This window comes from Paramormyrops kingsleyae, chromosome 7, assembly GCF_048594095.1.
Source record: "Paramormyrops kingsleyae isolate MSU_618 chromosome 7, PKINGS_0.4, whole genome shotgun sequence".
Classification (NCBI taxonomy): domain Eukaryota; kingdom Metazoa; phylum Chordata; class Actinopteri; order Osteoglossiformes; family Mormyridae; genus Paramormyrops; species Paramormyrops kingsleyae.
In genome coordinates, this window is record NC_132803.1 from 33,373,619 (window position 1) to 33,385,909 (window position 12,291).

The 12,291-nt window shown below is 46.4% G+C and overlaps 1 protein-coding gene across 2 annotated transcripts in view; it reads right to left on the reverse strand.

The window, feature by feature from the left end:
- The window catches only part of fbn2a (fibrillin 2a), a 73,808-nt gene that overhangs the window by 20,294 nt on the left and 41,223 nt on the right, over positions 1–12,291 (reverse strand). For both annotated transcript variants that reach the window (XM_023845307.2, XM_023845309.2), the window contains 15 exons: positions 11,145–11,264; positions 10,608–10,745; positions 9,756–9,806; positions 9,291–9,416; positions 8,380–8,607; positions 7,174–7,299; positions 6,803–6,931; positions 5,669–5,794; positions 4,999–5,124; positions 4,769–4,891; positions 4,102–4,227; positions 2,915–3,040; positions 2,044–2,166; positions 405–527; positions 203–328 (listed from right to left, as the gene is read on the reverse strand). In XM_023845307.2, the coding sequence (XP_023701075.2) occupies positions 203–328; positions 405–527; positions 2,044–2,166; positions 2,915–3,040; positions 4,102–4,227; positions 4,769–4,891; positions 4,999–5,124; positions 5,669–5,794; positions 6,803–6,931; positions 7,174–7,299; positions 8,380–8,607; positions 9,291–9,416; positions 9,756–9,806; positions 10,608–10,745; positions 11,145–11,264 (1,917 nt within the window). The remainder of the gene's footprint in view (positions 1–202; positions 329–404; positions 528–2,043; positions 2,167–2,914; positions 3,041–4,101; positions 4,228–4,768; positions 4,892–4,998; positions 5,125–5,668; positions 5,795–6,802; positions 6,932–7,173; positions 7,300–8,379; positions 8,608–9,290; positions 9,417–9,755; positions 9,807–10,607; positions 10,746–11,144; positions 11,265–12,291) is intronic.

The following is a 12,291-nucleotide window of genomic DNA, read 5'->3' on the forward strand; positions in this document are numbered from 1 at the left end:
CATTAACAAAAGAAATTGTTCTATGGAATCATGGCAACAAGTTTAGGGAGATTTGAGATAATGAACTGGTAGTTCTACTGTATTGGCAGGCGTTTAGGTAAAAGCGCAGTGTTCCTGGGCTAGTTAGCCAGGAAAGAGGCGTTATAATATGTGAACCCATCATATGCTGATGCAGAGGGAGGAGCTACAGGCCTGCTCCAACCTTGGCAGGATCTGCTGTCGGGGGTGGGGGTGAAGCCCATGTCACAGTCACAGCGGTATCCCCCTGGCGTGTTGAGACACTGGCCATTCTCGCAAAGGTCCACGTTGTCCGCACACTCGTCAACGTCTGCGGGATACGTGGGAGTGGGGTCAGTGCTGCAATACTTCGCTGGATCCCGTTTCCCTCAGCATGCCGGCCTTACCCGTGCAGGTGTAGCCATCCCCAGTGAAGCCCTCGGTGCACGAGCACCGGTAAGAGCCCGCCATGTTCTGACATTCGGCACTGGCGCTGCACCGGTGTGTCCCGCTGCTGCACTCGTCCACATCTGTGCAGCAAGAGATAGCAGGTGGCTGCACGGTCAGATTAGCTCAGCAGTTGCAGACTGCCTGGAATGCACTGGTTCCACAGAGTGGCAATGTTCCGGAATAGCACAGCGATAATCTGTTTTGTCTGGATGGTTTCCACACATCCCATCTTTCTCTCCATGAAAGACACAGACACACATGGATGCACAGATGAGAGCAAGTTTTTGTGCCCAGAGAGCACAGTTGGCCAGCTGGAGCAGTTGGGGTTAAGGGCCTTGCTCTACTGGGCACAGGATTCTAACCAATGACCTTCTGGATGCAGGTACAGATCTCAAACCTAGTAGCAGCACAATGCCCCTAATAAATCAAACAAACAAACAAACAACCACATGAACAAACAAGCAAATAAATGAAACGAAACAAACACAGACAGACAGACAGATATAGATAAAGGCTGAGCTAAAGCATTCAAAAACTCCCCTGTTTCTGCTGCAATCATTTTGTAGCGTGAAGCTTAAAGGCAGGAAATTTCCCAGGAAACCACAATACTGCGCAGGGCACCATCACAGGACCTTTGAGAAAGCAGCACGGCACAGTCGCATTCTTACGTGATCATTTAAGGGTGGATGTCTGGATTACAGGCATTGTCAGCATCCCCCTAAACCTAACCCTAAACCTAACCCTTTCATTTCAGATGCCGGGAGCAGCTGAGCTCTCCTTGTCCAATCAGCTTGCGCCCCCTTTGTCTGCGAGTGGCATTCACGGCCTTCCTGCTACCTCCCCCATCAATTTCCCGCTAAGAGTGCGGCCAGTGCTGCCTGTTCCCTGTATCTGACACCAGGCAGAGCTGGAGTCCCGAGTGAGTGAGACATCCCTGACCTGAGTGAACGAGGGGAATGAGGTCTAAAACCCTCAGTCAGAACAGGGGTGCCAAATAAAATGTCAGGCTGTCCGTTTTGGTTCCAAAATGGCTGTAGGAGGACAAAAGTTGAAAAGGACAAAGGTGCAGGAAGTTCAGAGACCATCCACCCACTGCTGCTACACAGCGCTAAGGTTTAAAGACAGAGCTTCATGCGTTCATTCATTAGAAATTAACCTGACATTTATAACGTACTGTAAACCTGGGCATTACGGCAGCAGGAACAACAGAGACAACACTTGTTTGAAAGACAACATACTCTTTAATATCAGCCCTTAAATGGACCGCACACAAACAACCACCAGATCTCCCGCAAAACATAATGAGGAAACACAGGGAGGTTGGACGCCAGGCATTAAGGCACACACACGGTGGGTCATTTACACAATGGCAAGTACAAACACAGGTAAAGGCACACGTGACAGTCGGGTCCACAGACCAGTTATTTAAAACAAGACATACAGAGGGGCTTTGTACAAGGCTCGTGAGTATACTGGGAAATGCTAATTGGCTCCCACTACTCTGAGCCATCTCTCCGGTGCTATAATTCAAACGGTTAGAGAGAGTCTGGAAGAGACAGTCAGAGCCTGAGAAAAGTGGCAGGAAACACGGCTTACCAGCACAGGCGACCCCACTGCCCACCCAGCCCTCCTGGCAGGAGCAGCGGAAGGCTCCTGGGGTGTTCGCACAGGCAGCGTTGATGTCGCAGTTGTGGGCCCCCATTTCACATTCGTCCAGATCTAAAAGAGGGGGATGTTTCACTATGCTCACTTTACAGAACTATTATTCTACAATTTCAAATGGTGGCTATTTGTTTGGTGTCTGATTTTTGGAAATAAGAGTTTAGTCTGGTTTGGAGTGATTTAATCCAGTTTACACTGCTTTAAAGTTCTCTGAACTGGTTTGATCAGGTATGGAATGATTTAAACAGGACTGGGTTATATATGGCATGATCATACAATAATTTCCATATAATTTAGCTCAACAGATGGATAGCAGTTCAAGGTTTTGGACTTCAATAATAGTTTTAATTATAAAAATCTATAAATTACAAATTGAAAATGCTACATATACATATAATTTGTGAAATTATGCCATCATTCATCTTATGTACCCAAGTTTAAGCTAATTTAGACTTGTTTGTTAATGTTGGACCATTTTGCTTGATTTAAAATAATTGTATCTGATGTAAAGCTTTGATACAGCAACCGTGAAAACATGCATTTTGATCTTTTGAACCATATGAATCCAGCCAAATCCAAATGAAATCGGCATAAACCAGAATCAGTTTCAACTGGCTAAAATTGGTTTAATCCCTTAGCAACAGGGTTAGATGAACAAATCGCTAAGAAAATAGAGAAATGCATGTACCAGATAGTGCAGACCATTCTGTTTTTGTTGGATCTTGTGAATTGCTTTACAACATCCTGATTAGGTTTGTACTGGTTTATAACCGGTTCCCTCAGGGTACAGCTGTGCAGGTCTCACCTGTACAGCCTGTCGAGCCCTTCTTGACTGAGTAGCCCTTGTGACAGTGGCAGATGAAGGATCCCTTGCTGTTCTCACACTCTCCAGACAAACAGATGTTGGGATTGAGGTCACACTCATTCACATCTGGAAAGACAGAAACATGATCTCACAGCATGGACCCTGCTGACATGTGGGGCAGGAACCAGGTGGAGGCAGCGCCTGGCACTAATGTGGGAGCTCCTCCGCACACATCACACCCTCTGCAAGTCCCTCTGCTATGCCCACATGGACCCCAAGCAGGGCACAAAGCAATGTACTGGCTGTGGACGACACATCAGTTTTCAGTGATGTAAGGACGTGTATTGAGTACATGTTCTTTGTATTTTAACACAGAGAACTAGGAGGTCAGTTATGGAATGGTCACTGCTTAACCCAATCAACTAGCCCAGAAGCTTGGTCTTTCAGTCTCTCTCTCTCTCTCTCTCTCTCTCTCACGCACACACACACAGGTTTGTAATTATATCTTTGTGGGAACTCTTCATTCAATTCTATGTGGAGAACTCTAATCTCAACATGACAACCTTAACCCCTACCAAGCCGTAACCTTAACCATAAGTAATGAAACAAAATACGAGACTTTTGGTATTTTTAGTTTTTTTTGATGAGGTGGCCTCAGATCTTTGTGAGGACCTAAAAAATGGTCCCCACAATGTAAAAATAACAAGTTTTTATCACACTGTGGGGCCATAAACACCGCCCCCACTCACTCACACACACACACACCCTAATCCTTTTTTGCTTCTTGCCTTAACTGTGTGGTACTTGACAACTGGAGAGCAGTATAATGCAGATTAGCTGTCACACATCGTCTAGGTGAGTTACGACTTCACTGTAAAGAATGCTTCGACCATTGCACGGCTGTCCCATCAATAAGAGGCATAAAAACTTTGTGTGCCCTCATTTTGAGCATGAGTGGCTGAAACTACTTTTAAGTTTTGTGCCAATTATTTAAGGAAGTTCAGAAATATCTACCAGCCATAGCATTCACTTTCTGCATACCTGTATGACCTCACTAGTCATTAATATAAACAAAACATTACAACTATAGGCAAAACCTAAAAATCTGACACAAACATAAAAAGGCAGCCGAGGCAGCTGTCAGACAAGGTTTACAGTATCCTGTGACCTCATATGAGATGAAGTACCTGTACAGGTCCTCATGTCCATAGAGGACATAAATCCATCAAAGCAAAGGCAGTGGTACTCCCCGGGGATGTTGCTGCACTGGCCACCATGGCAAATATCTGGCTCCTCTTCACATTCATCCACATCTGCAGGTAGACAAAAGAGCTGACTGTGAGCGTGAGACTTGCGAGCCCGCTTTCGGCTTCAGGAGATCAAACATCTGCCATCTTTCCTTCAGCTGTGCAGCCTGGATATCTCTGGGCTGCTCAGCTGTCCATGTCGCAATCAGGGTAGATACATGCCAGAGAAGATGTGCGTCTTTCCTATTTGTGTAGCTAATGTGAAGCGAGGGATGGGACCTCAGTGTCTAATTCCCATTAATGTTTATCATGGGGAAGCGTACCTGAGTTTACATTTATTTTCTTAGCAGATACTTTTGCCCAATGTGACGTACAATGGAGGGATGCTTAGGCTGAAAAGGCAGGGTCTGCCAACATCCAGCAGTGATATAATTACTCTGCTGGCTATGGGATTCAAACCCACAACCTTCCGGACACTGGTATAAATGCTGGTGTTTAAAATGAGGGCAATTAAAGCTAATGTTTTTGATGAATTAAAGCACAGACTGCATTTGATGAGATGGGTTTAAGGAGGCCGAGCGGAGAAGCGGAGAGGCGGCCTGCTCACCCGTGCAGCTCCGCTGGTCCGGCATCAGCGTGTACCCGCTGCTGCAGCCGCACTCGTAGCTCCCCTCCGAGTTGGCGCAGCGGAAGTCACAGCCCCCATTCTGAATGGCGCACTCGTCGATATCTGTGAGGGCCAGCAGGGACAGGACACAAAACACGACTGCCAATTAGCACACTTCACTCACTGTGTCTTAGAAGGCATCAAAGAATAAGGCAGAGGGGGACTCGTACCCACGCAGGCCTGGTGGTCCGGGGTGGCCTGGTAACCAGAGTCACAAGAGCAGCGGTAGCTGCCGGCCACGTTGATGCAGCGCCCGTGCCGACAGAGCCGGTCGCTGAGCCTGCACTCATCCACGTCTGCAGCACAGGCACACGTTAGTGACATTAGCGAGGGCTCTGGACACATAACCCGTACCATGGGGGAGGTTGGTAATCAGGGCTGGCATGACAGTGCGCTCACATGTTACAACGACTTCTCGTTTTGTGGACTGAGGTCCTATCTAAAGACACAGGTGGCTGCTAGAATCACAGGTGTTGAGGTCACACTAAGAAGGATGGCAGGGGGACGCTGTTTGATGCTCTACTGCTCCGTATAAACATATGACATCCTTAGAAGTCATTTATCATCAGCGGCCTGCCTCAAGCGAGGTCAATTTTATGTCCAAAAGGCTGTAGGTATACTCTCATGAGAACGGTGATCTCCTTATGTGGTTGTAATTTCCAGATCTGGCTGTAGTAATAGTTATGTGATCCTTCTAGAAAACGGTGCAGCCTATTTTCCCTGAGCTTTCACTATGATGATGATGATGGTGATGTTAATGATGTCAGAGTGTAACAAGGGGTGATGGATCATCCTAGCAACCACAGAACTACATTCAAACGCCACTGATTGGCCACTTACCGGTGCAGGCATCACCGTCTGGAAAGAGCTGGTAGCCAGGGGGGCAAATGCACTTGTAGCTGCCCTCTGTGTTCTCACAGGAACCCCCCAGACAAAGGCCAGGGTCACGCTCACACTCATCAATATCTAACAGGAACACAAAATGCAACAGAGGCCTTTAAGGGCAGAATAACTGGCAACAACATTATGCAGGCTATTCATCTAACGTTGCAGAACTGCAGGTAGTATTTTACCAGGAAACCAAGAAACATAGTTTTATTGCATTCGTTCCATCACGGGTAGCCAGAGGGGTCATGCTGTCAAATGCTGACTCTCAGATGACAACCACTGATTATGCAAAGAGCAGGTCAAACGCAGGACAACAGACGGCAAAATGGTAAAGGCTGTGGCCTCGTTGCAGGTTCAGGAAGCAGGAAAAATCCAGCTGCAAGGCAGCTCAGTACTTGACCTGAACTTTTCCAGTAAAATATCTCATATGCTTTGACTGTATGTCAGTTAAACAACTAAGTTTAATGGAAAGGTGTCAAAGACACTTTAAATATAGGAGGGGAAAAACCAGAAAAAAAACATTGTTCAGGGCTGATTTGACTATTTTTTTTTTTGCCCCAAACTATTTTCTGTATGTGGCTTCAGCCAAAAGCAACAAACTCTCACCCCAGTCTCAAGCAGCAAATTACTTCAAAGCCCGACATGTTCAAACGAGCACCATCAGCCATCAACACTCTTTTACCTTCTTATTTAACCAATGTTACAGTCACATTTTTTTTTCTTTGTAGAACCAAACTGGCCAATCAGAAGTGATATAAAAGAAAGGTCGGCTGCTATTGGCTGCACTTCACATGGAAAGAAAAATGATTGAATGCCACGTAGTGCCCTCCTTTCATGTGTCGTATAAGGTGCCGTTACAATGGTATAAACAGTCCTAGTGCCCTACCAGTGGAAAAGGGTGCTGTTATGAAGTGCCAACCCTGCATGATTGTTCCAAAGGATGCCCATGACAAAGTACTTAAGTAAGTACCCCTTATGGTGGATAAAATGTGACGCGGTGCTGTAAGGGTGCCCGGCCGTGTGTGAAAACTGGAGAATACCATTTCATCATACATAGTGTATATTCTACTGAGGGGGGGTGCTCACCCATGCAATTCTTCATCATCATGAAGCCACTCTCGTAGCCCTGGAAGCAGTCACACTCGAAGCCGCCAGGCGTGTTCACACAGGTGCCCCTCCCACACACGTCGGGGGAGATGTGGCATTCATCGATGTCTGAGAGGGACCGTCGGAAGGAGAAAATAAAAGAACACCGGCCGTCACACCCTGGGCTGTCAAACTAACGATGACGTGTGTCCAGTTTGACCGCTGGTGATTCCTGCAGTGCACTTCCTGTCTGGGTCCCGGTACTTCCTGTGTGTCTCCCATTAGATCCTGTTTGTATCCAGTTATTTCCCGTCTGTATCCTGTTACTTTCTGTCTGTAACCCCCACTGAGGTGCACGCCAGCCAGCTCACCCGTGCAGTTTCGCTCCTCGGCATCCAGGGCGAAACCACCGTCGCAGCGGCACCTGAAGCTGCCGATGGTGTTGCGGCACTTCCCATGCGTGCAGAGACTGGGGAACATCTTACACTCGTTGACATCTGCAAAATGGCAAAAATGGTGAACGGATGAGCTCGGCTCCGGCCAGCAGAGACAGCCGCGATGTGAAGAAATACTGAATCAATCTATATTATTCAAGGATTCCCTGAAAGTCCCATCCAGAATAGCTACAGTATTTCATTAAAATGTGTGAAATTTCAGAGCACTCAATCTCCAAAGATGTTCTGGAAAAACACCTGAGACCTTCATACATTTCAGTTTGTAACTTTAGTCATGAAATACACAAACAACAAAGGAAATTACACAAAAATGTAATATATAATAACATTCAAATAAAATTGCAAATGATATTCAATGAAAATGTTATTTGAATATACAGTATCAGTCAAAAGTCTGGACACATCAAGCCGCCTACAAAGGAGAGTGATAGAATCACATCACATGACCTGATCACCTGACCTAAACCCAGCAGATAATGTTTTAGATACAGGTTGACCAGAGAGTGAAGGAACAGCAGCCAGTGAGAGCTCAGCATATGAGGGAACTCCATCAGGACAGCTGGACAAGCATCCCAGGAGGCCACCTCATCAAACTGGTGTAGAGGAGACAGTAGGTCAGCCAGTTCCTGGAGCACCTAGAATTAAGGGCCTTGCTCAAGGGCCCAATGGTGGTATCACTCCGCTGACCCAGGGATTTGAATCAGCAACCTTTTCCCAATTCATGGAGCTGCCCGCACCCAACAAATTATTATTATTTTTTAAATTTATTTTTTGGTCAGCATATAATTCCATATATGTTGTTGTATAGTTTTGATGTCTTTATAATTATTCTAAAATGTAGAGAACAGTACAAATAAACCTTTCTATGGGTAGATGTGTCCAAACGTTTGAGTGGGACTGTAAATATAAATATATACATCTGTTTTATTTTATCTATTGTGTACAATAAAAGTATTCTTTATTATCCAGAGAAAAAAATCTGTGTTTTCTTGCCATATTTTCTAAAGAGAATCACAGACAGTGAAGCGGAGGTAATCAGGAACCCCAGTAAAAAATAAAGTTCCTGAGCTTGCAGAGCAGATCCCAGTGCCAAAATCAGTCTGCCTGCAGGTGGCCCCTTACCCTTGTAGAAGGGCCGGCCGCTGAGCACATCGCCTCTGTTGGTAAAGCCTGGCCCGCGGGGACAGAGCTCTTCATAGCCACGGCTGCCGGGCCGGGCACAGGCCTCGCAGTCGATGCCCCAGGCCGCACCCACGGTGCAGCAGCAGGCATCCAGGCGGAAGCGGCCGGCCACGGGCTGGGCGCAGGCGTCCTCCTCCCAGGTCAGGTAGCAAAGCTCCGAGCGCACGTCTGGAGGAGCAAGCGGACAGGCCCACGGTCAACATCCAGGCTGGCCAGTGGCGTTAAAGCTAATTCATACTGCAAATGCCACAATAGAAGCAAACTAAAATGTATAAAAATGGTTTTGTATGTGGGGCTCAGCAGTCTCTGTGCCTGTGATGTCACTGGTTTGAATCTAGTGCTTGGTAGAGTAGCTACATCTTCATTGGGTCCTTGAAGTACCAGCACCTGCTTCCCCTGTCAGTCTGGTTCCTCCCAATGTTTCTTCCATCTAGGAAGTTTTTTTTCTTGCCACTGTTGCCTCTGGCTTGGGTATGGATAATGTGAAGTGCTTTGAGACAAAGTGATGTTGTGAAAACGCGCTATACAAATTGAAGTGAAATTGAAGTAAAGTGAAGCGAAGCGAAGTGAAGCGAAGCGAAGTGAAGTGAGCAAGGCCTTTAAACCCCTGAAAAATGCTCCTGGGGCACCAGACAGACAGCTGACTGCGCTCAGACCCCAAGCTCTGCTCTCACCCCTGTATGTGTGTAAGTCTTTAAAAAATGAAAAATGGATGGCAAGATGGGAATTGTGAAAGAACACATTCCTTTATACCTGTATAGCTTAATTTCTTACTCCTTGCACCTACAGTTACAGTGAAGTCAGTAATACGGGTGAAAGCCTGGGCCCCCTGTGAAAGCAGACACACTCACCAACGCAGAGGCGGCCTGTGCCATCCAGAGTCAGCCCTTCGGGACAAAGGCACCGGAAGGAGCCCTTGGTGTTGACGCAGCGGCCGTTGGTGCAGACCCCGGGAAACACCAAGCACTCGTTCACGTCTGTGACACAGGAAGTTACATTACAATAAGGATTACGGATTTAGTCAGCGTTCAAACTGATTTCATAAGATTTCAGCGAGTTATGAACTGAAATACATGAGAAAGATACGCGGCATCCCCATCGACTCCAGGGGGTTAACTATAAATGACACAGGGGCAGAGTACATTGAAGATCAGTCTGGCCAGTAGATGTGTCTGGGTTTCTATGGAAACAGGGATCCTGACATATGATGACAGGTCCTTAGAAGCTGAGGGGAGTGGCAGGACTGAACTGCAAATGGTGAAAGATTACAGCCTGTCAAAGGTCACGGTCAAGAGGTGAAAAAGCGCATTCTGTACCTTCACATGAAAGCCCCCTTGGCCGTGCGTACCCTCTCGAGCAGAAGGGGTCTGCAAAACAATTAATTACAATTAATTCAAATATACATATAGATATACAGTAGTGACCCACATCCAAGCAGAGTGCTTGGGTTTTACAATATACACACAACAGTTCCATTCAATTATGCAGGAAACACTGCTTTATATAAACAAAGACAATTGTGACATGATATGAGTGAAGCATAAATAAAGTTTAAAGCTTAAGTTAGAGGAAAAAAAAAAATTCCCCTGAGCTACAACAAATTTAGGAGCCATGCAAATTTCAATATCTGCCAACGACATTAGGGTGAAAAGTGTTATAGTGTAACTGTACATAGTAACAGATGTAATTGTGTTTTTTTTTTCTCCCTTCTGCTGTTACTTTGCCAGAGATAAATGCAGCTTGGACTGGAGTCAGCAGTGCTGGCAAAGATCATACAGCTAGAATGTGCACGACCCCCGAAACCACAAAGAACCTGGCCAGAACACAAGAGGTAGCTGCAATTATGAAACGGCAAGACTGCGGGGTGTGGAGGCTGGGGGTCAGACCACAGGAAAGGCTAGAGGAGGTCTTGGCCTTAGCAATGTGCAGGCAAAACAGTATAAACTGAAAATTGAGATTTAATGAGCCAGATGCCAAATATTCCTTAGAAAGGCAGTTAGACAATATCAGGCAATTAGACAAAGCTAAATGCAGAGAACGGGGCATTATACGAACATTCCTGATTTCCACTCCCCATGCGAAAAACCACAAGGATAAAGGCGAGTTGTTTTGTGGCTGCCACTGTCAGAGCACAGGCTTAGCGGTGGTGGTGGCGCAGGGCACCGTACCGATCTCGCACGGCTGGCACGGACTGCCCCAGGCCGCCCCTAGTGTGGCGCAGCACTCCGACCTCAGCGTGCCCCCATGCAGGTTGACCTCGCAGCGGCCGTCCTGCACGTTCAGCCAGCAGGTCCCCTTCAGGCTGTCTGCGAGCAGGGAGCAGTGGATTGTGGAAAGGAGCGGCAGGGGTGGTGTTTAAGGAGGGAGTCGATCAAAATAATAATAAATGGTGTTGTACTTATTTTACTCAGATGCATTATACTAAACATTTCTACTAAACCAACTCTTCTCTTCTTAGGCCCTGTGCGGCCTCACGGATCTGTGCCCATGCTGTGCTGTGTTTATGTAACACTTACATCCGTGTTGATTTATCTGCCATTTTTCCTTATCTAGAACAACTAACAGGACCAGCAAAGCAAAAAAAGTTCAGACCAGTATATGCTGATTTACATCAGAAAATTATCCAGTGTTGTAAACTATTCTGTACCCTGTAGGCCTGGATAGTTATCCATCAGTAAGCAATGGGCACCAACTCAGATACTTACCAACGCAGATGAGACCTGTGCTGTCCAGCTTGCTGCCGGGAGAGCACTCGCAGATGAAGGAACCAGCATTGTTCTTACACTCCCCATTAGCACAGGGGCTGCTCTCACACTCATTGATATCTAAAATGCGGGGGGGATGAAATAGCATGTAGCACACCCTTTAGCCAGAACCTGTATTCACACACACTGATATCTAAAATGAGCGGGGGACGAAATACCACGTAACACACCCCATTAGTACAGTACCTGTCTTCACATACACTGATATCTAAAATAAGAGGGAAGAGATACCACCCCCATTAGTACAGTACCCATCATCACACACACTGATATTTAAAATAAGAGGGAAGAGATTGCACGCACCACACCCCCATTAGTACAATACCTATCTTCACACACACTGATATCCAAAATAAGAGGGAAGAGATAGCAAGTACCTCACCCCCATTAGTACAGTACCCAAGTACTTTACAGCATTTTCATTCATATTTGCTCATCCATCGTAATGTTGAATAGGGTAGTTACCATACTTGTCCCAATTTAATATATATATTTTATATTTAATATATATAGTGCATTATGGGATAACGGTGATGGCCCAGGCTGCCATGTCATCAAACGGCTGTGGTTCTGGAAACCTGCCACTGCCCCATGAGTGGCACCTCTTGGATGCACTTCAGACCAACCAACATCCTGTTGTGTGGTCAACCAAAAATCCACCAGGAACAGCCAGGCCTAGTCCGAGATCCGAAAAGCAGGAAGGCATGGCCCTAATTTAGCGGCTAATATCACCGATTGGGAGGGCAGCTGTGGAAGAATGACTGTAGCTCGTCCAAAAATACACTCAGCTCGAAAAGAAAAAAACAATAACTCGGGCTCTCTTCAGTGGCAGCCGAGCAGGAGTTTTTGGAAACGGCAGCTGGAAGGAGACTGAGCTTCCAGGCTGCCTGTGTGAGGCCAGTGAGGAAGGGCTTGTTTCATGGGCAATTAGACACAGTAGCAGGTCTCCTCTCCAAGGGTCATTTCCCCAGAGGGACGGGTAAACGCACAGAATACAGCTCGTTGCAGCACACAAAGGTAAAATATGTACGCATTTGCTCTGTTACAACAATCGATTGCTGCACATATCACGTGTAAAGGCAAATAC